Source organism: Canis lupus, chromosome 2, assembly GCF_003254725.2.
Source record: "Canis lupus dingo isolate Sandy chromosome 2, ASM325472v2, whole genome shotgun sequence".
In the NCBI taxonomy this organism is placed as follows: domain Eukaryota; kingdom Metazoa; phylum Chordata; class Mammalia; order Carnivora; family Canidae; genus Canis; species Canis lupus.
This window is the reverse complement of record NC_064244.1, coordinates 8,496,074-8,520,269: the sequence shown is the minus strand read 5'-3', so window position 1 is coordinate 8,520,269 and position 24,196 is coordinate 8,496,074. Positions and strand designations below refer to the sequence as shown.

The 24,196-nt window shown below is 37.0% G+C and overlaps 1 protein-coding gene across 1 annotated transcript in view; it reads right to left on the bottom strand.

Annotated features, from left to right (window-relative positions):
* Positions 1 to 24,196, bottom strand: part of C2H10orf67 (chromosome 2 C10orf67 homolog) — a 184,939-nt gene that overhangs the window by 23,310 nt on the left and 137,433 nt on the right. Inside the window, exon 18 of the mRNA XM_049096630.1 lies at positions 11,236 to 11,323. Within this exon, the coding sequence (XP_048952587.1) occupies positions 11,236 to 11,323 (88 nt within the window). The remainder of the gene's footprint in view (positions 1 to 11,235; positions 11,324 to 24,196) is intronic.

Sequence of the window (24,196 nt, the reverse complement as noted above, 5' to 3'; positions counted from 1 at the left end):
GATTTGACTAGTTTCCTCATTATGCTCTGCTTACCCCAAGTATAGTTATCTTCTGTCCCTTGACTCTCTTTCCTTTTGATGATCTCTACTCCAGTCTACGGCCATACCACCCTGAATGCGCCCGATCTCGTCTGATCTCGGAAGCTAAGCAGGGTCGGGCCTGGTTAGTACTTGGAAGGGAGATCTCTACTCCATTTGGGATTTACAACTTGTAACTGACCAGGTATCACAGGGTTGTATCCCTATCACCTCCTTGCTCCAGGAAGCTGTGGCAGGATTGATCCTAATTCCTGGGAACTGAATGGTGAAAAGCCAAAAGTATATCTTCCAGGAGGTCAGGAGCAGTAGCATGCAAGCAGAATTGTTCCCAGTATCATATATTGCAAAGTAAACTACAACAACAAACATGTGCAGGTGAAAAGGATGAAAGGTACACTAAGCATGTTAAATCAAAAAGAGCTCTCAGGTCCATGGATGAATAGTGGCGATTTATACCAAGTTTTCCCTATTCAGGGCTTCTCTCTTGAATTGTGTGATATATACATGCATGCACACGGGGCTGTTTGTGTGTATTTTTCTATTTTCCATAGCCACTCCCACTCTTTGTTACCACCCCAAAGAAACGATTTAAATATTTTATGTGTATCTTTTATTTGGATATGTTCTTGCAAAAATACATACTTTTGTGCATGCTTTTTAATTTATGCTAGGGGTGTTATGTGCTATCCTATTTTGTTGATTCTAAGGCAAAGCCTTCTGGTATTTAATATCCCTAAAATTGGGTGGCATCCTGTAATAGATGGAGTGTTACAGTATAATTGGCAGCACTTTTCTCTTTTAGAGACATAAAACCTTGAACCAATGTTAAGCACATCTTAGATTCAAAGTGAAGCACAGTATTCCTTGTGTGTTCCCACTTCTTTTGCTAAGCACTAAGTATTTTTTACTAAGTATTATGTTTTCAGGATCCATCCATTCTGCTATGTACACCTAAAAATCTAGTACCGTACAGTACATAGTACTACGTATACTGCAGGCATGTATCTGCCTCATTTTGTCTCTTTCCTCTTCAAAGGCAATCCAAGCTGTACTATCATATTACCAGTATCACTTCATAGCTTCCTAACCTGCTTCTTTCTCCCTAAGCCCTCTGTAGATGCTAGAATTGTACTTTTAAAATGTTAAGTGAGATCATCTTATTCCTCTGCTCAAAGCTCTGAAAGGGTCCCAATTTTACAGGGTTAAAAAAATCAAAGGCCTATGATTCCTTTGACCACATTTTTGGTATTTTCTCTCCTTTTTTTTTTTAAAGATTTTTATTTATTTATGAGAGACACAGAGAGAGAGAGAGAAGCAGAGGCACAGGCAGAGGGAGAAGCAGGTTCCATGCAGGGAGCCTGATGCGGGACTCCGGGATCATGCCCTGGGCGGAAGGCAGGCGCTAAACCGCTGAGCCACCCAGGGATCTCTCCTCTGGTATTTTCTCTCTTTGCTTTCTCTCCTTCACTTTGCTCCAGGCACATTGGATATTTTGCTTTCCAAGCATGTAAGGCACATTTCCATATTAGAGTCTTCCAATGGCCTTTTCCTTGCCTAGAAAATTCTTCTCCCAGATAGCCATATGGGTCCTTCCCTCAGTACCTTCAACTCTTTCATGAAAATGGTAAAAGAAGCCAGTGTTAAATGTATGACTTCTAGGAATTTAAGTTTTTAATGTCCTTCGTCATTTCATATGTTCAAGTAGTGAGTGTAGGAGGAAGTGTAACCTCCATGGCAGGACTGAAAATGGTAAAATCATGGTAAAATTTGGATCAGAAATAGGTGCTGTGCATATACAATCTGCCTTCCAATTGTAAGTATGAAAGACATATTTAAGCAATACACAAGAGAATGCAGTTGATAATATTAGGTTTCAATATGTCTCATCCTGTCAAGGATGAGAAAAGAATAAATAAAACAGGGACTATGAAAAAAAACTATAGAATCATTTAAATAGTATCCTGGAATCAGAAGAAGTACATAGTTTTAAATAGGTGTATTATGAGATCTAGAGGAAAACTTCATGGAGATTTTGAGCCCCAAAGAAGAGTACAAGAATAAATGGCCTCTAGGAAATATAGGCAGAAGTCTCTGGAAAAGAATAAGGTAAGATAAAATGGAAAGGAATTATGGATATGTTATGGAAAGATGACTGGTGATTAAAACACAAGGGGAATGTTTAAATCCAAATAAGACTTCCTCTTTTAATACTCTTAAATGTAGACAAAAGCTGATGAAAAAAAATCAAGAATATGCATGTCTAAGACTAAGGGAAGATGGAAACCTAAGTCTTCCATCCTAAGTCCTTCCATCCTGGAGCTACCATTCACTTTGAAGGTATTCATCAAACTTAATGAATGAATGCACGAGTTGTCAAAGGGTCCTATGACTCTGGAGCCCAAGACCCACCTAACGTGTAGTAACAAATGTCTACCCCGCTATACATTTGGGACAACAAGACTATAACCACAGTAAGGGTTAATTGCAACTTCAAGTAAGGCTCTCCCAAGCAGTTTGCAAGGAAAATGTCCAAGGTTGGGCCCTTAGTTAAAGAAGAAAAAATCTCTCCTGAGAATTCCTAATCAATAACTAGTCCATGTTGTCTATAAGCTGAATTCACCTGTGGTCTAAAACACCATAAGCTAAAAGCATTTAGTTTAATATACTTCTATAGTGATGGTGCTCATGGCAATGGACAGAAGCACATTAAAATCTTTTATGTAAGAATTCCTCTTCAGTTCAGGCTTCAATTTTTTTTGTAAAGGAAAAGTGAACAGCTCATCATCAAAATCATCAAAAATCTTTACATACATCATGAGTGGCTGCAGTAGAAACAAAAGATAGTGGAATTAGACCCTCTAATCCTCAGATACAGGAATTTTCAGTCATAGTATATAAAATGGGTGTGTATAATATATTTTAAGAAATGAAAAACAAAGCTTGATGATGAATAAATAGTAAACATATTTGAAAAAAGAACCAAACAAAATTTATTTGTGCATTGCTTAAAAATAATAAATATAAAAAGTGAAATTAAAATTTGGGTGACAATTTTATTTTTATTTATTTTTTAAAAAGATTTTATTTATTTATTCATAGGGATGCAGAGAGAGTGAGAGAGGCAGAGACACAGGCAGAGGGAGAAGTAGGCTCCATGCCTGGAGCCCGACGCGGGACTCGATCCAGGGTCTCCAGGATCAGGCCCTGGGCTGCTAGCGGCGCTAAACCGCTGCACCACCGGGCCTGCCCTGGGTGACAATTTTAACAAAAAAAGACATATTTGAAAAATACTTAATATAATCTTTATTTTTTTTTTTTTTTTTATTTATGATAGGCACACAGTGAGAGAGAGAGAGGCAGAGACACAGGCAGAGGGAGAAGCAGGCTCCATGCACCGGGAGCCCGACGTGGGATTCGATCCCGGGTCTCCAGGATCGCGCCCTGGGCCAAAGGCAGGCGCCAAACCGCTGCGCCACCCAGAGATCCCTGAAAAATACTTAATAAAGTTAAAGATAGAATGGAATATACTATTTAGAATGCAGCTCAGAGACAAAGTTGGGCCAAATATAAAAGAAAAATATGGACTATAGAGGACAGAAGGACAAAGTATAGTTTCAAAAGAAATAGTAGGGCTAAGGCAAAATATCAATAGTGACTGAAAACTTTTCAGAACTAACAAATGAAACCAATCTTCACTTTCAAGAAGTACAATGAATTTCAAGCAGAATAAACAAAAGAAATCTACAACTAGACACATCATGGTAAAATTGCAGAACATTAAAGAAAAAGAGTTTTAAAAGTGGTTAGAGACAAAAAGGCAATTAACATTAAGGAAACCACAGTAAAAAAAGAGAAAAATTCCCTACTAACAACGGAAACTAAGAGAGAATGGAATGATACACTCCATGTGCAAAGAGAAAGTACCATCAACCCAAAACTTTATACTTAGCAAAAATATCTTTCAACAACAGCAGAAATAGACATTTTTTTTCATGAAATAAAAACTGAAGAGTGTTACCCACCAGCAAATCCCCACAAAGGAAATTCTAATGAATGCACTTCACACATAAGGAAAGAGGTCGGGAGATGAAAGGTCTGGGATGCAAGAAGGAGTTGTGAATAAAGAAAGTGGTAAATATATAAGTAAACTCAAACATTAACCAAGTAAACCTATAATAATAATATGCTGTGGGGATAAAGGAAACCAGATAGAACTAAAATATATGACATCACAGCCTAATAGACTGACAGTGGATGGTGATTTCAATTTAATTGCTTAAAGAAATCTTACTGTTCAGGAGGATGATAAAGGTATAAAACCTTGGGTTTTCCTGATAAAGTTTATAACTTTCTAAAGGACATATGAGAACAAATTAGCCAATTCACAAGAATGCAAGAAAGAGAAAAACATAGAAAAGAAGGACAAATACAAAATACAAAATAAGATAGAAATAAGCGCAAATGAATTAATGACCACAATACATTTAAATAGAAAAAAATGCTCCAGTTAAAAGACAGAAATTTGTCAATCTGGATTAAGAACAAATTCTAACACTAGCTATGTACTGCTTAAAAGAGTCACAACTAAAGCATAAGCATATAAAGGATTGAAAGTGATAGAACAGAAAAAAAACACATGAAAATAAGAACCTACAAAAAGGTAGGCAGCTATAGTAATGTAAAGCCAAACAGACTTCAAGGCAAAAAGCATTTGTAGAGATAAAGAGGGTCATAAAATAACAGTAAAATGTTCAATTTATCAGAGGGGACATAATAATTCTAAAGTAGTAAGCATCTAATAACACATCTTCAAATTATATAAAGCAACATTGATACAAATTACATGAAGAAATATGCAACTCACCCATTAGAATAGAGTAGCATAAAAATATTAGGTACCTAATATTAAATTAAACAACAATTTTATTAAACTGTGGAGAAAATTATAAAACTCTACTGAAATCAAATCTAGACAAAAGAAATAGCATGCTTATGGATTAGAAGACTCAGTACTGTAAAGATGTCAACTGTAGCCAAATTGATGTGATTTAATGAACTTCTAATCAAAATCCCAATTTAATTTTTTTGTTTTTTATGTTTCTGCTTTTTTCTGTGAATATTAACAATTTGATTCTAAACTTTATATGGAAATGCAAAGATCAACACCAAGGTAAGGGTATTTGCCTTATCATAAAAAGACATAATAAAGGTAGATATATTAAATTTGTGTCATATTAGTACAAGAATAGACAAATGGAACAGTAGAACAGATTAGAGAGACGGAAACAGGCTGTTACATATATGAACCCTTAATATAATATACATAACAGGTAGAATTAGGTATCCAGGGAAAAGATGGACTTTTTAATAAATGATGCTAGTTCAGTTGATTTTCCGTATTAAAAGAAGATGAAATCAGACTCTACCTTCCTATACACTATCAATTCTAGAGGGATTAAGCCTCTAAACATGAAAGGCAAAGGAAAATATTTAAAAATCATAAAGAATATATTTGTGACAAAAGGTTAGGTAAGGTATTCTTAAACAAGGTAGAAACAATGTGAAGGCAAAAAGGAAAGTATTAGTAATTAAATTAACATCAAGATTAAGAGCATTTATTTATGAAAAGATAACAAAATACCATCCAAAACTGAAAGAAGACATTTTGCAATGCATATAATTGACAAAGGGTTAGTTTCCAAATTGTATAAAGAATTCCTTAATTTTTTCATTCATAATAAACTTGTTTAAAGTTTTTATTTTAAATTTTATTAAAATTTAATTAAATTTTGGGATCCCTGGGTGGCGCAGCGATTTGGCGCCTGCCTTTGGCCCAGGGCGCGATCCTGGAGACCCGGGATCGAATCCCACGTCAGGCTCCCGGTGCATGGAGCCTCCTTCTCCCTCTGCCTATGTCTCTGCCTCACTCTCTCTCTCTCTATGACTCATAAATAAATAAAAAAATTAAAAAAAATTTAATTAAATTTAAATTTTAAAATTATATTTTACATTTAGTTACAATACAGTGTAACATAATATTTTTAAAATTCAATTTATTTAAACTTAAAAAAATCAAAACAGTTCATTCATTTCTCCCACCCTCCACCCCCTGGCTCTTGCAACCACAAGTCTGTCCTCTGTATCTCTAAGCTTGGTATTCGTTTGTCTATATTCTCTACATATAAGAGAGATCACATGATATTTGTCTTTCTCTGTCTGACTTATTTCACTTAGCATGATGCCCTTAAGGCACCTTAAGGACTTAAGGTCCATCCACGTTATTGCAAATGGTAATTTTCATTCTCTTTCAGGGCAGAACAATATTTCTATCTATCTATCTATCTATCTATCTATCTATCTATCTATCTATTCATCCCAAGTAGTCCCACTTATTTATTTTTGTTTTTGTTGCTTTTGCTTTTGGGGTCAGATCCAAAAAGTCATGGCCAAGAACTATGTCAAAGAGCTTAACACATATCTTTTCTTCTAGGAATTTTATGGTTTCAGGTCTTATGTTCAAGTGTTTAATGTATTTCAAGTTAATTTTTGTGTATGGTGTAGGATAGTGGTCCAGTTTCATCCTTTGGCATGTGGCTATTCAATTTGCCAATACCATTTATTGAAGAGACTGTCCATTCCCCATTGTATATATATATACTCCTCTGTCATAAATTAATTTACCACCTATGCATGGGTTTATTTCTGGGCTCTCTATCCTGTTTTATTGATTTATGGGTCTGTTTTTATGCCAATACCATACTGTTTTAATTACTATGGTCTTGTACGGTAGTTTGAAATCAAGGAGCATAATGCTTTCTACTTTTCTTCTTTTTCTTTGGCTATGTGGGGTCTTTTGTAGTGACATACAAATAAGAGGATTGCTTGTTCTATTTATGTGAAAAATACCATTGGAATTTTGTTAGCAATAGCATTGAATCTGTATATTTCTTTTGGAAGTATGGACATTTTTATGATATTTATTCTTCCAGTCTGTGAATATGGAATATCTTTCCATTTATTTATATCTCCATCAATTTATTTCACTGATATCTTGCAGTTTGCAATATGCAGGTCTTCCATATCCTTGGTCAGATTTAGTCCTAAATATTTTATTCTTTTTGATGCAATTGTAAATAGGATTGTTTTCTTAATTTCTCTTTCTGATCATTACAATAAGGTAGCATAACAGATTTTTGTGTACTGATTTTGTATCCTGCAATTTTTATTAGTTTTAACAGTTTTTTTAATGGAGTTTTTAGGGTTTTCCATATACAATATCAAGCCATCTGCAACTAGAGTTTTACTTTTTCCTTTACAATTTGTTTGTCCTTTATTTCTTTTTCTTGCCTATTGCCCTGGCTAGGACTTCCAATACTATGTTGAATAAAATGGGAAGAGTGGACATACTGGTCTTGTTCCTAATCTTAGTGAAAAAGCTTTCAGCTTTTTCATCATTGAATATGTTAGCTGTAGGCTTATCATATATGCCTTTTATTATTTTGAGGTACATTCCCTCTATACCTGCTTTGTTGAGAGTTTTTATCAAAAATCATTACTGATTCTCAAAAAGGAATGCTTTTTTCTGCATCTATTGAGATGGTCTTATGAGGTTTATCCTTGTGATGTATCACATTGATTGATTTGAGGATGTTATGCCATCCTGGCATTCCTGGCATAAATCCCACTGATCATGGTGAATGATCCTGTTAATTACTGAATTTAGTTTGCTAATATTTTGCTGAGAATTTTTGCATCTATTCCAGGTTTAATGAAAATAGCTTATAAATATCCACTGGAGGAAAATAAGCCAAAGTAATGAGCAAAAAGCAAATACTAAACTGGCTTCAGTCAGGGCAAGGCATAGCAGCAAAGATAATGTTCCTTTCACAAAAAAAAGAAAGACACTATAAGACATGGTCCAGTTTATAAGAAATAAATCAAAATAAAGAACTAAAGAAGTGTAGAAATCATGATTTGTTAAAAATATTTATTTATTTGAGAGAGAGAGAGTGCAGAATATGAGATACAGTGAAGGCCGCAGAAAACATAATCTGCCACAGGAAAAAAAAGAGCTAAATTGATCTTCATTAAAATTAAAAATTTCTAAATTTTTTTTAAATTTCTGACCTTTGAAAGGCACTGTTCTGAAAATGGAAGGACAAACTACAGAGTGAGAATAAATATTTGCAACATGTATATGACAAAAGACTTGTATCCAGAATATATAACAAAATGCTATAATGCAATAAGAATTAAAAACAAACAAAAATGGGAGTAAGGGGTAATGGGGAGTTAATGTTTAATGGATATGAAGTTTCATTTTATTTATTTATTTTAAAAGATTTATTTGTTTATTTTAGACGGGGGAGGGGCAGTGGAAGAGGGAAAGAGAGAGTCTCAAGCAGACTCCCCACTGAGTGCAGAGACCGCCATGAGGCTCCATCTCACAATGCTGAGATCAGGACCTGAGCTGAAATCAAGAGTTGGACGATTAACCGACTGAGCCTCCCAGGCACCCCAGAGTTTCATCTTTGTGAAATAAAATGGGTTCTGGAGATTGGTTTCATAACAATGTGAATGTACTTAACATTATTAACCTGCACACTTAAAAATGGTTCAGATGGTAAATTTTAAGTCATGTGCCACAATTATTTTAAAAGATCTGAATAGTCCCTTTAAGAAAAAAGATCTAAAATTAGCCAATAAGCTCATCAAAAAATATCAACATCATTAATTACTAGGGAATGCAAGTTAAAACTTCAGTGAGACATGATTTTAGGATGGCTCAACTTTAAAAACTGACAGGATCAAGTTGGGGAAGATATGGAGCACAGGAATTCTCAAATATTGCTGGTGGTATACTCTGGAATATAAACTCAAAAATACATATCCCCACGTCCCAGCTACTCCAGTCCTACCTGAAAGTTACAAAAATATATTTCCAGAAATTACTAGCATAAGAATGTTTGTAGCACCTTCTCCTCCCCTCCCTGAAACAGCCTCTAACTAGAAACAGCCCAGGAGTCCATCAAGAGAAGAACAGATAAACAAATTATTGCTTCTTCATACAATAGAATGTTGCTCAGCAATACAAAGAAACAATTGCTAGGGATACACACAATAACCTGGATCAATTTTAAAAGCACTATGCTGAGTAAAACAAGACAGACATAAAAGAATACTTACTCTGTGATTCCATCTATACATGTCTTAAGAACAGGCAAAACTAATTTGCAGTGATAGAAATCAGTAGTTTTTGTCTGGCGAACAGATGTGACTAGTGTATTGTCTGGAAAGGGACACCAGGGAGCTTTTAGGGAGGATGGCAATGTCCTATCCTTTCATTTAGGTGATTGCTACACAGGGCAAACACTTCAAACGATACACTTAATATTTGTGAGCTTGCCCGTATGTATATATCGATAGGAAATACTAAACATTTTCTTTCATAGCATTTATTCAATTATGTAATTTAAAGTTTGATATTTCCTTATTAATACCTATGTTCTCTACTTGGGAAGTCAGGTGCTATTCTAATCTCTGTGAGTTAAACAGTTTACAAGAGAGACTAGTCTGTGCTCTCATGACATTTATAGTCTATAAAGGAAGGAGCTCTATTTGTCATGTGCACTATCTCATTCCCGGCACGGAGCATGGTGCTTGGTACATGTTGACACTAAATAAATATTTGTGAAGTGGATGAGTGGCTATACTGTGTAGGGAACCAAGGAAAAATGTTAGTTACCCAAAACTCATTCACTCATCACTCTCTCTTTCCCTCCTCTTTCTCCCAGCCCCTGTCTATTTTTCTTCAATATTTGCTATCCACTCTGATGAGTGTCTTGAGTGCCTGTATGCTGTATGGACATACAGATAAGGATCATGAGCCTGGAATCCCAGAAAAGTAATGGCACATGGACATATTCTAGGCTGGATGGAGCACTAGCCCTCCTCCACAAGAAGGTAGATTGAGGGCAGGACAGAGATTTTTCTCAAGAAAAGGACTGGATCTGTTAATGGGCCTGGACCGGTGTAACTTTGAGATTTTAGAATTCCGTTTCATAAAACCTCACCAATTCACATTTGGACCAGACCATTATGTCAGGTAATCCTAAAATAAAGCCCGATTTTTGAGTTAGCACATCATTCTCATGGGCCCACCAATATTTTATTTGTCCAGCTGATTAAATATCTGAAATGAGGATTACTCCAATTGAAACTGTAACCTTCAGTTGAAAGAGGAAAAACCAAAAGGAGGAAAAAAAAAAAGAGAGACTATATATTCTTATCTATGTAGACCAGTCTGGGGACATTTCAGAGGAGTCAATTATTAAAAGCTCAAAAAGTTTCCGATTACCAGGTAAATTTAGTAAAAAATCAGAAATAATTTAATGCTATCTTGCCAACATTCTTAGTTCTTTCACGTCCTGCAGCAACTTAAATTTAGAAAATAAAATCTTAAAGTAAAAAAGGTTGAAAAAAATTTTAAGAGTGATTTTAGATTGGACACCTCCTAAAGCAAGAGTCTGTATTTTGTGTTTCTCATGCTCTTTCCCACAAACCTGATTTGCCCCAGAATACTTAGCATCATGACAGGTGCTCAATAGCATTTACAACACACTAATTTTCTTACTATTTGAAATTTACTGGATACATTTCTACACTGGACATCATTTAGTTTTACAATCATAGCTCCCAAATAAAAAATTAATTAAATAGGTTAAGAAATAGTCTATTTTAAAATTGGGCTTCATCTACAAGTGACTTCTAGTATGAAAAATAAATGACTTGGTACTAGGAAAAGATTCTTTTACCTCCTTTTTCCCTTTTGGAAGTGACTGGATACTTGGACCTTGAGCTTTGGATATTTCCTTACATTACATCCACACCCAGAAGTAGTCAGACTGACAAATGCTTTCCAGCTAGGTTCACCCCTTCTATGAATTTTTTGCTTGTCTCTATTATAGTTCAACCATATTGCATTGAAAGAATTTGTTTACATATTTATATCTCATATCAGACTGAGCTCTTTGGGTTCAGGCACTCGGTCTTACATCCTTAGTATCTAGCAGAATGACTGTTGTGTACTATCTCCAGAGTCTGTAAGGATAGGGGTTCAATGAATGTGAAATAAGAACAGAAAGAAATGTACAAATATCATCAAAGAGACAGTGTCTAAACATTATATGTACTTACAATATAATTGAAGGATGTATCAGCAAGTACTGCAAACTGACGAAATAATGTGTGCCTAGTAAACATCTCATTTTTAAGGACATGAAAGCTGAAATAAAAGAAACAGTGAAATTCAAATGTATAGAAATCATAGGATAAAGCAGATTAATATTACATTCCTGTGGTTAGGTACCACAATTTTCATTGTGAAAGGAATACAAGTAAAAAATTTTAAATAGTAGTATGAATTTGTTACTTCTTTCATTCTTAGTTATTTTTTAAAGGTTTTATTTTAAGCAATTTCCACATCCAACATGGGGCTTGAACTTACAACGCTGAGATCAAGAGTCACATGATCTAGACTGAGCCAGCCAGGCGCCCTTACTTTTTCATTTTTATTTTTTTTTTAAGATTTTATTTCTTTATTCATGAGAGAGAGAGAGAGAGAGAGGCAGGCAATGGCACAGGCAGAGGGAGAAGCAGGTTCCCCACTGAGCAGGGAGCCAGACATCTGGCTTGATCCCAGGACCCTGAGACCATGACCTGACCCAAAGTCAGATGCTTAATGGACTGAGGCACTCAGGTGCTCCTCAAACTGTAGTTTTAAAAATATTTCCCCCTAAAATAAACCTGGGCATCTTTCAGAAATGGCTGCTTCTAGATCTAAGGCAATAAATGTCCATAATAAAAGTTGAGCCTGGGACACTTTATTATTAAGGAAACCATCAAGGATCATGACAAAAGAACACACTAGTCAACCCTGAGAGGGCTCCCATTGACTTAAGATTTGAGAAATTGAGCATCAAAAATAATGATTATAATGTAATGAAACACAACATATATGTTAAAAATTGGGGAAATTCTCCACCTATCCAGATTGCAAATGATGCAAAGTAGGAGATTCATTCTCTGAAAAGCATGTTCTGGAGACAAAGCTGAAATTATGCTGGACAACCTTTGACTAGCCATGAGGAAGGAACAAAATAAGTCACAGTATTCAGTCACACGGAGGGGTCTTAGAAGAGACTGGGTGTGTCTCATGGATGGAAACTGCAGCAAGGTACCACTGCCTAGGGTGACTAGACAAAAAGACAGACAATCACAAATGTTGGATAGTATATAGAGAAATGGGAATCCTCATCCATTGTCTGTATAATTGTAAAATGGTGCAGCCACTTTGGAAAGCAGTTTTACAGTTCTTCAAAATGTTAAACATAGAATTATATATGACCTAGTAATTTCTTCCTTCCATAGGTGTATGCCTAGGAGAATTGAAAACACATATTCACACCAAAACTTGTACATGACTATTAATAGCAGCAGTATATATAGTAGCCCCAAAGTGGAAATAAGTAAAATGTTGAAACTCTGAAGAATGGGTAAACAAAATGTAGCCTATCCATGCAGTGGAATCTTATTTGGCAACTAATAGTAATGAAATACTGATACATTTCTACAACACAGATAAACTTGAAAACATTATGCCAAGTGAAAGAAGCCAGTCACAAAAGGTCACATATGGTATGATTCCATGTATATGAAATGTCCAGAACAGGCAAACACATAGGGATAGGAAGTAGATCAGTGGTTGCCAGGGATTGGGGGAAGGGGGGATATAGCGCAACTGCTAATGGATATGTAGTTCTTTTTTGGGTGGATGAAAATGCCCTGATTTAGAGAGTAGTAATTGTTGTTCAACTCTGTGAATACATTAAAAACCGCCCTTTAAAAGAGTGGTATGTAAACTATATGTCAATAAAGTTGTTTACAATAACTATTCTGTGTGTGAAAAAAATGGAAGCTTATGAAAAAGAAGGCAGAAAAAAGCAGAGCAATGATGATTTTAATATGACTATGATGAAGAAAATAAAGCAAAAGATGGGTAAAATAGATTTTAAAAAGATGGCAAATTTCAGCAGAGAACTGGAGTCTATTTAAAAAAATGAGTGGTCATCTTAGAACTGAAACAATCATATATGATTTTAAGAACTCAGTACATGGGCTGAATAGTGGAATGGATACAGCAGGCCACAGGATTATTAATCTCAAAGGTAGATCAATAAATATAGAAATAAAGTAAAGCTTAGAGAGAAAAACAGGAAAAACCAGACAGGAGTGTAAAAAACATGTAGGTTGTAGTCAAAAGGAAAAAACTTACATATAATTAAAATCCTAGAAGAGGAGAGGCTGATAGCTGATATGTCTTGACATCTACATTGGAGGCTAGTACTCGATGCATTGGCATCATGAACACGTGTAGGGGAATAACTACTAGCACAGAATTTTATACTCAGAGAAAATATTCTTCAATAATGGGGACACCTGGGTTGCTCAGCAGTTAAAGCGTCTGCCTTTGGCTCAGGGTGTGATCCTGGAGTCCTGGGATTGAGTCCCATATTGGGCTCCCTACGTGGAGCCTGCTTCTCCCTCTGCCTGTGTCTCTCTCTGTCTCTTTCTCTATGTCTCTCATGAATAAATAGATAAAATCTTAAAAAAATAATGAAGGTAAAATAAAGACACTTTCCTATCAAGAAAAGCTGATAGAATTATTTGTAGGCAAACCTGCATTGAAAGAAAAACTAAAGAGAGCTGTTCAGACAGGAGGAAGATGATCCCAAGTGGAAAGATTGAAAACAAGAAGAAATAAAGAGCTCCCAGAGTAAAAATGTGGGTTAAAGTAAGTGAATACTGACTACACCAAACAATAATTGTAATGTTCGATGGTGTTAAAAATTTATACAGAATCAAAATGAAAATGCAGGTGGGGGCTAAATGGAGTTAAAATAGTCTAAGGTTCTAGAATTCCTTCATTTTTCTTTTTCATTGAAGTATAATTGACATACACTATCCTATTGGTTTCAGGTGTACAACATAATGATTCTAAGGTTCTAGAATTCTTGGGCAAGTATTAAATAGAAACTTGTAGAAGACTGGTAAGCAAAGGATGGGGGTTAAAATTTCAAAAAGAGAAAAGAATGAATAACAAGTCAATAGAAGGAAATATGGATTAAAAATATGTTGATTAGTCCAAAAGAAGGTGAAAAGGAGAGAAGAAGAAACAGGTTGGCCAAATAGCAAAAAATGTGTTAATTGGTAGATACAAACCAAGAATACCAGTAATCGCACTAAAAGTAAATGAAGTAGGCCAATTAAATAAATAAGACTGGGAGAACAGATTAAATATAAAAATAGGTTGAAAGAAAAAAGCTGGAAAAACCGCACCATGCAATCTTAATCAAAGAAGAATGATGCAGTTATATTAATATTAGATGAAGTAGACATTAAGCCAGGAAGGACTTTTACAGAGGGGAATGACTCATTGTGATACATAAAAATGATAACTTCATAGGAAGATAACAGGATCTAAATTTGTAAGTTTCCAGTAATGTAGCCATAAAATACTTAAAGGAAAAATTGACAGAAGTAAAAGAGAAATAGATAAATCTATAAGCATAACTGAAGATTTAATACCACTATCTTAATATTTGCAACTGTAGCAAAAATGTAAGTACATAAGAGATATAAAAAAAACACAATGGATAAATTGGACCTGATTGAAATATATAAAACGTTGCATCCATTGATATAATTCCTCTTCTTTAGAAGGGTACATGGATCATTTTTCAAAATCAACAATATGCTGAACATAAAACAAGTATCAAAAATCTTAACAGATTGAAATAATTCAGAGTAGGTTCTTTGAGCACAGTAGAATTAATCTAGAAACACAACTAGACAATCCTTAACATTTGTTTATTTAGAAGTGAAATAAAACATCACTTCTAAATAACCCATAGATAAAAGATGAAATAAAATAGAATTTAGAAAACATTTTATACTGAATGATAGTATGTAGCACGTCACATTTTGTGGGATTCAACTCCAGCAATGCTTGGAGAACAATACATAGTCTAAAATGTATATAGTAGAAGAAAAAAGTCTGAAAACCAATGATCTCAGCTTTCTTTTTAGGAAGAATAGCAAATCATACACAAAGAAAAGTAGAAGGAAGAAAATAATAAAGATAAGAACAGAAACTAATGAAAACAAATATATGAGAGAAATTCAACAAAGGAAAAATGATTTCTTTGGAATAAATAATAATACTGACCAACTTCTAACAAGACTGATCAATAAAACAGAAGAGAACACAAATTTTCAAAGTGAAAAAGGGACCATCTTTAGATCTTACAGATAATTTAAGTATATAATATGAGGATATTATGAACAACTTTAAGTCAATCAATTTGACAATTTAGTGAAAAGGTAAAATCCCTTTTTATTTTTTTAGATTTATTTATTTATTTTAGAAAGAGAAAGAGAGAGAGCACACGTGCACATGTGTGAGTAGGAGGAGGGGCAGGAGAGAATCTTCAAGCAGACTTCTTGCTGAGCAGGGAGCCAACACAGGGCTCGATCTTATGAGCTATGAGATCATGAAATGAGCTGAAACCAAGACTTGGATGCTTAACTGACTGAGACACCCAGATACCCCAGTAAGATTCCTTTAAAAGGACAACATGAAATATGAAATCTACTAGAAGTAGAAAATCAAAATAACTCAATGTCTATTTAATAAATTGCACGTTATTTAAAAACCTTCCTCCGCCAATGGCCAGTACACATGCGAAAATATGTTTATCATCACTCACAATCAAAGAAATGTAAATCCAAACTACAATGAGATATCACCTCACACCTGTCAGAATGGTTAAAATCAACAACACAAGAAACAACAGTTCTGGTGAGGATGGAGAAAAAGGAACATTTGTGCATTGTTGGTGAGAATGCAAACTGGTGTAGTCACTGTGGAAAACAGTTGGAGGTTCCTCAAAAAGTTAAAAGAAGAACTACCTCAGGATCCAATAATCATACTACTGGATATTTACCCAAAGAATACAAAAGCATTCAGTTGAAAGAATACATGCATCCCTATGTTTATAGCAACATTATTTACCATAGCCAAGACATGGAAACAGACTAAGCATCCATTGATTGATGAATGGATAAAAAAGATGTGGTATAAACACACACTGGAATATTATTTGGCCATGAAAAATGAAATCTTGCCATTTGCAATGACATGGATGGAGCTAGAGTATATCATGCTAAGTGAAATAAGTCAGAGAATAAGTCAGTCAAATACCTATGATCTCATTCATATGTGTATTTTAAGAAACAAAACAGACAAGCCAAGGGAAAAAAGAGAAAGACAAACCAAGAAACAGACTTTTTTAAAAGAGATTTTTATTTATTCATGAGAGACACACAGAGAGAGGCAGAGACATAGAGGGAGAAGCAGACTCCTCACAGGGAGCCTAATGTGGGACTTGACCCCAGGGTCATGCCCTGAGCCAAAGGCAGATGCTCAACCACTGAGCCAACCAGGCATCGCCCGAGAAACAGATTCTTAACTAGAGAGAACAAACAGATGATTCCCAGAGGGGAGGAGGATGGGGGGGGGGGATGATGGGTTAAACAGGTGATGGGGATTAAAGAGGGCGGTTGTGATAAGCACCAGGTGATGTATGGAAGTGATGAATCACTAGGTTGTACAACTGAGATTAACACCAGCACTAACACGGTATGTTAACTAGCTGAGATCAAGAACTTAAAAAATTTAAAACCTTCCCCAAGAGAATGATAAACATTAACTTTAGGATAGATTACATTGGAGGAAGAAGGGGCACAAGGCCCTGGATGGGCACACAATGGCTGCTAATCCTTTATCTTGTGGTGAGAACACATGTGTTCACCATACTGTTATCGTTATACTATACTGATGTATCTTAAGTATTCTTCTGTAATATATTAAATGTTGAACCAAAAAAGAATTAAGAGTAACATGTTTTTTTAGGGTCAGAAAGACCTATGTCCATTCCTGAGATCTGCCACTCATTAGCTATGTGAATTCTGACAAATTATTTAACTTCTTTGAACTTCAGTTTCCTCATAAGTGGGGTTAGCAATTTTGTTTTGAGAGAGAGAGAGAGAGAGAGAGAGAGAGAGAGCAAGCAGGGTGGGGGAGAGGCAGAGGGCAAGGGAGAGAGAGGATCCTCAAGCATACTGCATGCTCGGGGTTCCATCTCACAACCCCAAGGAGCATGACCTGAGCTGGAATCAAGAGTTGGATGCTTAAGCGACTGAGCCACCCAGGCACCCAGGAGTTACTCTTTTTAACTATCACCTACAGTCCCAATAAGGATTTGACATATGCAAAGTGATTAGCATTGTCTCTGACACTATGTAGTAAACTAAAACATTAATTGTATACATTCAACACACACATAACACATTAACACACAATGTTAGTTGTTAAACTGCCATTTTGAATGTAGTGAATGGCATGCCCACTGTGTCGTTTGCCCCCATGGGCAGATTTCTATGAGAGGTGATATGAATCTCTCCAGCCCTGAAGGGAAACTGGTGACTTTTTTAGCTGAAGAGATAAATTGTACAACTGATTCCTTGTTCCTTTAGATGCTGCATGTTATCGCCCTTGTCAATACAAAGCATCAACCAGAGTTACAATAGTGGTAACCGATTCCTGACTTTTCCTCTGCCCCCAATTCAACTAGAACATGTTGGATACATATTTGTTAAATGAATGAAGAAATGAGCAGATAAATGAATTCAGTACTGTACACTGAATATGCAGGCAAAAGGCTCTGGTGATTCTGGCCTGGCTTCTTATGTGTTTGTCTTGTCTTGAAAATATTCTCATGAAGTTCTTCTCTTCCCTTCAGTCCCCGCAAAGGCAGACACCACGTCCTCCCCCACCAACAAAATATTCCACTTTGACCCACTCTGGATTGGTGTGGAAATGGACCCAGAGGGGCTGAGAAGTGGAAAGTATAGAGTACTCTTTCTTTCTGACCATATTCCTGCTGTACATCTAGATGCTAGTCCTGCATAAGAGGAAGGGGCTTCACATCTTGTGTTTTTAAAAAAGATTTTGTTTATTCATGAGAAACACACACACACAGAGGCAGAGACATAGGCAGAGGGAGAAGCAGGCTCCCTGGGGAGCCTGGGAGCCTGGGAGCCTGATGTAGGATCAATCCTAGGACCCCTGAATCATGATCCAAGTCAAAGGCAGATGCTCAACCACTGAACAACCCAGGTGCCCCTCACTTCCTGGTTTTGCTGGGATTTTTCCTTCTTAGCTTAAGAAGTGTGCAACTGTCAGTGATGTACCGTGGTGCTCACCCTGGCACTTCAGTTGATAATTTCCTGCTCCCCAGGCCAGTCTGTGGCCACCATCCAGTGGGCCAGAGATACACATGCTGCCATGGCATCTGAATCTCAGCCTTGATGGGAGAACTCTTCCAAATTTTGTTCCTGCCATAAATACTTTTCCTCACCCCTAGATGCAGACTCTTCTTCCTACATTGTTATCCTTCTATCCTTTAGAGTTCTCTTTACCTCTTTTCACAGTTAACCACCTTCTATTAGTTAATACTCCTTGATATTAAAATTTCCCTGTTGAGGTCTGTCCTGACGGAACCCTTACTCATTCACCCAACATGCTCTATTTTTCTCTACCCACATTGACTCTTAGCTGATCCCATTTAGTCTCATGGGTTTAAGTATCACCTATACTTAATGCATCTCAAACTTATGCATGTAGCCTAAACTTTCTTCTGAATTTCAGACTCTCATGGTCATGAATGCCTATTTGATGTCTACTTTCAGGTGATTAATAGATATCTTAAATGGATATAAAAAATTGAACTGATTTCCCTCTGAAACATGCTTGCCTATCTCAGTGGGAGGCAACTCCCTCTTTCCTGTCCCTTAGGTAAGACCCTGGCATCCATCCTTGATGTCTTTCTCTTTTACCTTAGATGCAATGTTTCAACAATCCTATTGAGCTTACTTTTATTTTATTTTTTTAAATTTTTTAAAAATTTTTAAAAATTTTTAAATTTTTTTAAAATAATAAATTTATTTTTTATTGGTGTTCAATTTGCCAACATACAGAATAACACCCAGTGCTCATCCCGTCAAGTGCCCCCCTCAGTGCCCGTCACCCATTCACCCCCACCCTCCACCCTCACCCTCCACCCTCCACCCTCCACCCTCCACCCTCCTCCCCTTCCACCACCCCTAGTTCATTTTTTTTTTTTTTTTTTATTTATGATAGTAACAGAGGGAGAGAGAGAGAGGCAGAGACACAGGCAGAGGGAGAAGCAGGCTCCATGCACCGGGAGCCCGACGTGGGATTCGATCCGGGGTCTCCAGGATCGCGCCCTGGGCCAAAGGCAGGCGCCAAACCGCGGCGCCACCCAGGGATCCCCCACCACCCCTAGTTCATTTCCCAGAATTAGGAGTCTTCATGTTCTGTCTCCCTTTCTGATATTTCCTACCCATTTCTTCTCCCTTCCCTTCTATTCCCTTTCACTATTATTTATATTCCCCAAATGAATGAGACCATATAATGTTTGTCCTTCTCCGATTGACTTATTTCACTCAGCATAATACCCTCCAGTTCAACAATCCTATTGAGCTTACTTTTAAAATAGACCCAAATTTTAATCATTCCTCAACTTCTACTGCCCCCATCCCAGACAAATTACCATTGTGTTGTGCCTGAGAATTGGGTTATTATTTCCAGAGCTCCTAATTTTTTCCCCAGCTTTTTCTTGGGCTTCTCTGTGGCCTATACTCAACACAGAGATCAGAGTAACGTTTTGAAGACAGAAAACCAGATTGGGTTTCTCCTCATTGGCAAAGATACTCAGATGCAGTTTTAGGGCACAAATTTATCATTCTGAATATTGATAAATAAAGGGAGTCAAACATTTATCTTGCCTTCTTTGTATAAACTATATTTTAGGGTAACCAAATGGTGGAATTTTTTTCTCTAATAGAATTTTAGCTGATAAATTCTGAAGGAAAGATAGAATATCACCAATTTGCAGCCCTTAATGAAATATTGGATCATAGTTTACAGTTAAATTATGTAGAGAAAGGTCAGTGGCGAAGCTTAAAATGTATGGATTAGGCTAACACTTGAATAGAATAACATTATTGAAAAAAACCACATTATGTTCCTGATGATGTGATGCAATAGGAATTTCATAGTACTTCCAATGAAGTAGTCTTGCCTAAAATATTGAACCTGAGTCTAATTAAGCACCCAGTATTAAACATCAGTTTGTAGAAAATACAGTGATAGAATAGGCAAATGATGCCACACACACACACACACACACACACACACACACACTTAACCAAATCCATAATATGAGACATCCTATTTAACAAATGGGCATATTTATCTAGCAAATCAATGGATTGGAAAGTGGGACCATTATTACAGGGAAAAAAAACTATTTAAGACACATAACACCCAAATGCAGTGGTTCAACTGGATCCTGATTTATTTATTTATTTATTTATTTATTTATTTATTTATTTATTTATTTATTTTTGGATCCTGATTTAAATAAACAACTTTAAAAGATTCTTTTGAGATAATCAAGAAACTTGAATATATGATTTGGTGGTCATTGAATAATACCAAAGAACTTCTGTTACTAACTGTATTAGGTGTCATAATGTCACAGCAGCCATTAAGAGAGAAAATTTTCTTATTAAAAAAAAAAAGCTAGCTATTTCCATATCAAAGTGAAATTCCAAATCTTCTACTTCATTGACTCCTTACACAGCTTGCCCCTCCTTACTCCACTCCAGCTACCTGGTTTCTTCACAGTCCTTGAAACATAGGAAAGCTCCCACCTCAGAGCCTTTGTATCTGCTGCTGTTCCCTCTGCCTGGAATGCTCCTCCAGACAACCACATCGTTGGCTCCGTCATTCACTTCAGGTTTCCACTCAAATACCACCTTACTAGAAACACCTTTTCTGACCACCATCTGTAAACTAGCAACCCCTGCCTTGTACTGCAGGGGCACAATGTATCCTATGTCAATCTGACATATTATATATTTACTTGTTTATTATGTTTTCTTCCAATAGGAGGTAAGTTCTGTGAGGGTAGAGATTTGGTTATTTTGTTTACTGCTCTATCTCCAGAATCTACAAAGGTGAAACAGTAACTTTAATGGGCTCCTGTTGGGAGTGTAAGTGTTATAGCCTCTCTGGAGAACAATAGAGCCTGTTTTACTGGACTAAGGTGACCATGTCATTTATCATCCAATTCAGGATGATAAATCTGCAAATAGAAGGAAATGCTATTGAGAATGGTACTAGGAAACCAGCTTAAACCAGAATCAGCCCAGGAAAATTAAAATGTTTGGTCATCGCAACAGAATCCAACCATCCTACTCCATATGTACGAAAAGAACTCCTGCCGAACCTTGAGAGGAAATAGGATAAGAGGGTGCTGGCAAAAACCTGGCTGACCACCAGAAATGGAATAGATTAGTAACACGACATAAAGACATACTATGGAATACTATGCAGTGCTCAGAAAAATAACTGACTGGATACAGAGCAGTATGGATGGAAATTTTTTAAATAGTGTGATCTATTTCCTGCACATCTTGGTTGCTTCTGAGTTTGGCAGTTATGAATAAAGCTGCCACCAGCATCCCTGTCTGCTTGGCTTTTGATTCCAATTCCCCTCACCTCCCATGCTGGGAAACTGTGTCTTGGATCACCATCAGCTGAACACTCTGAACTTCATGAGTCAACCCCTCACCCCACACCATCCCCTCACCTGCCAAGGCCTAGCTTTTGAGAAGACTTAAGAAAGCTTAATTGAGAAGAAGGCACAAACTCCCCCCCCCCCCAAAAAAAAAAAAAAAAACACCTGAGTGGGGCACCTGGGTGGCTCAGTGGTTGAGCATCTGCCTTTGGCTCAGGCTGTGATCCCGGGGTCCTGGGATCCAGTCCTGCATCGGGCTCCCTGTGGGGAGCCTGCTTCTCCCTCTGCCTGTGTCTCTGTCTCTCTGTCTCTCTGTCTCTCTCTGTCTCTCATGAATAAATAAACAAATAAAATCTTAAAAAAAAAAGAGTGTCCCAAACTCCAGAATTATTCTGATTTGGCCTTAGTACTTCTTGTGAAACTTGAATTTCATAGACAATGAAAATGAATGTGTTGCATGGCCAGAAGAGACAACAAGCGACCAAGGGTGACTCTTCTTTTTCCCTCCACACTACACTCTGACATGGTCTGAGAACAAGGACATAAGAGTCTAACCCGCCAGGGGTGAAACTAACAGGACCGGGAAGTGCAGGTGTACCGGGGAGCACAGATGTACTGGGGAGCCCAGGTGTACCAGGGAGTGCAGGTGTACTGGGAAAGGTCCTAGGACTCCTGGACTTGCAAGGCAAGCCAGACGCCTGAGAAGGGAGGAGTGCGGAGAGAAGAGGAAAGAAGGAACAGCCTAGGGTTCCCGTTTACCTAACTTTCCCTGCCTCCCAAATCCAAGAATGAGGGGGTTTCTAAGTTTCAAAGTGAGGAGAAGAGGGAGGGAATTAGAGCACAGGGAGCGTGCTGACTTGGACTGGGGCTGAATATAAATCATGAATCATCTGAGAAATGGTTGGATTAGACTTTTACCTTGAATGGCCAAGGTGAAGTTTTTCCTCTACGAGAAAAAATGATGGGTTCTGATCCCTGTTACAATGAATCCAAATGGCCATTCTAGCCATAGAGATCTGGGACTGTACAGTTCATCTCCATCCCACACTGTGATGCACTACTCTGGACATGCACACTCTCTAGGTTATACATCATCTTGCACGAAACTTGGCAATGCCACCTCACCTGACAGATGACAGTCGATTAACTGAGGCACACAGAGAAAACATGTAATCATACTTCTTGCTATTCCAAATATTTAAATATCAATGTAAAGTCTGCATAGACCAAAATGATGAATATGACTGTCAACATCTTGATTAATAGCAAATCAACCTGTAGTAAAGCTGAGACATTCTTGTCCATGGTCATTGAAATATGGGATGAATCTCATGGGGACAGATCCAAGGTAAATATTAAGATCAAAGTGAACCCCACTGGGGCTCCTGGGTGACTCAGTCAGTTAAGCATCTGCCTTTGGCTCAGGTCATGATCTCCAGGTCCTGGAATCCAGCCCCACATTGAGCCCCACATTGGTTCCCAGCTCAAGGCGAGGAGGGGGAGGGGTGGGGAGGGTGGGGCATGGTGTCTGCTTGTCCCTCTCTCTGCCCCTCCCCCATTCATTCTCCCCACTTCAAACAAATGCAATCTTTAAGAAAAAACAAAATTAACAAAGTGAACCCCACAGAAATAAGCAAGGAAAAGATGTGAAGCACAAGCAGGAACTCAGCACAGAACATTTTACCTCAAGGAGGAGATCTTTCCCTGGCCATCTGGTGGTATTTCTGCTATCTTGTGGATTCTCCATGTACCACCTGGGACTATTTCAGGATGATGTCTGCAGTTCTGCAGCAATGTATAGATTTTTGTTTTTTTCTCCTCTCTCTCATACACACTCACAGTAATAGTGTGCCTTATGAAGTGCTGTGCAAATGTAGGGCATTACCATCGTATGAAGCCCTGTGTGAGTCTCATGCTTGACCTATGACATCAGACCACCACTGAATCCATCCTGTCTCAAATGCTCCTTGACTGTAAGAAAATTTTGCAAAGGAAATTCCAACATATGATAAAGACAGGAGAATCTGGGTGACATTATGGCAGGAAACAAGAGAATAGAATGTAGATGTTTTATATTAACAATGTTAGGACAAGGAAAAAAATAGGCTTTTTCTCTACTTGGTGTTGCTTTTATAGTGTCACTTACTTCACTTTTAACAAGACGAAGGTTACATAGGGAAGATAAAATGATTATGTGAGTAAAAGATCTGAGAATTAAGAAATCGGGAGCTGTGTTGTCTGTAAAAAAGGTAGAGGACACAGGATATAAAACAATTTTACAAAGAAGATATAGACCAGTTAAATATTGTCATGTGCAAATGAACAGGAAACTGTTTTAATAGCCCTGCGAAGGAAGATGACTATCGAGG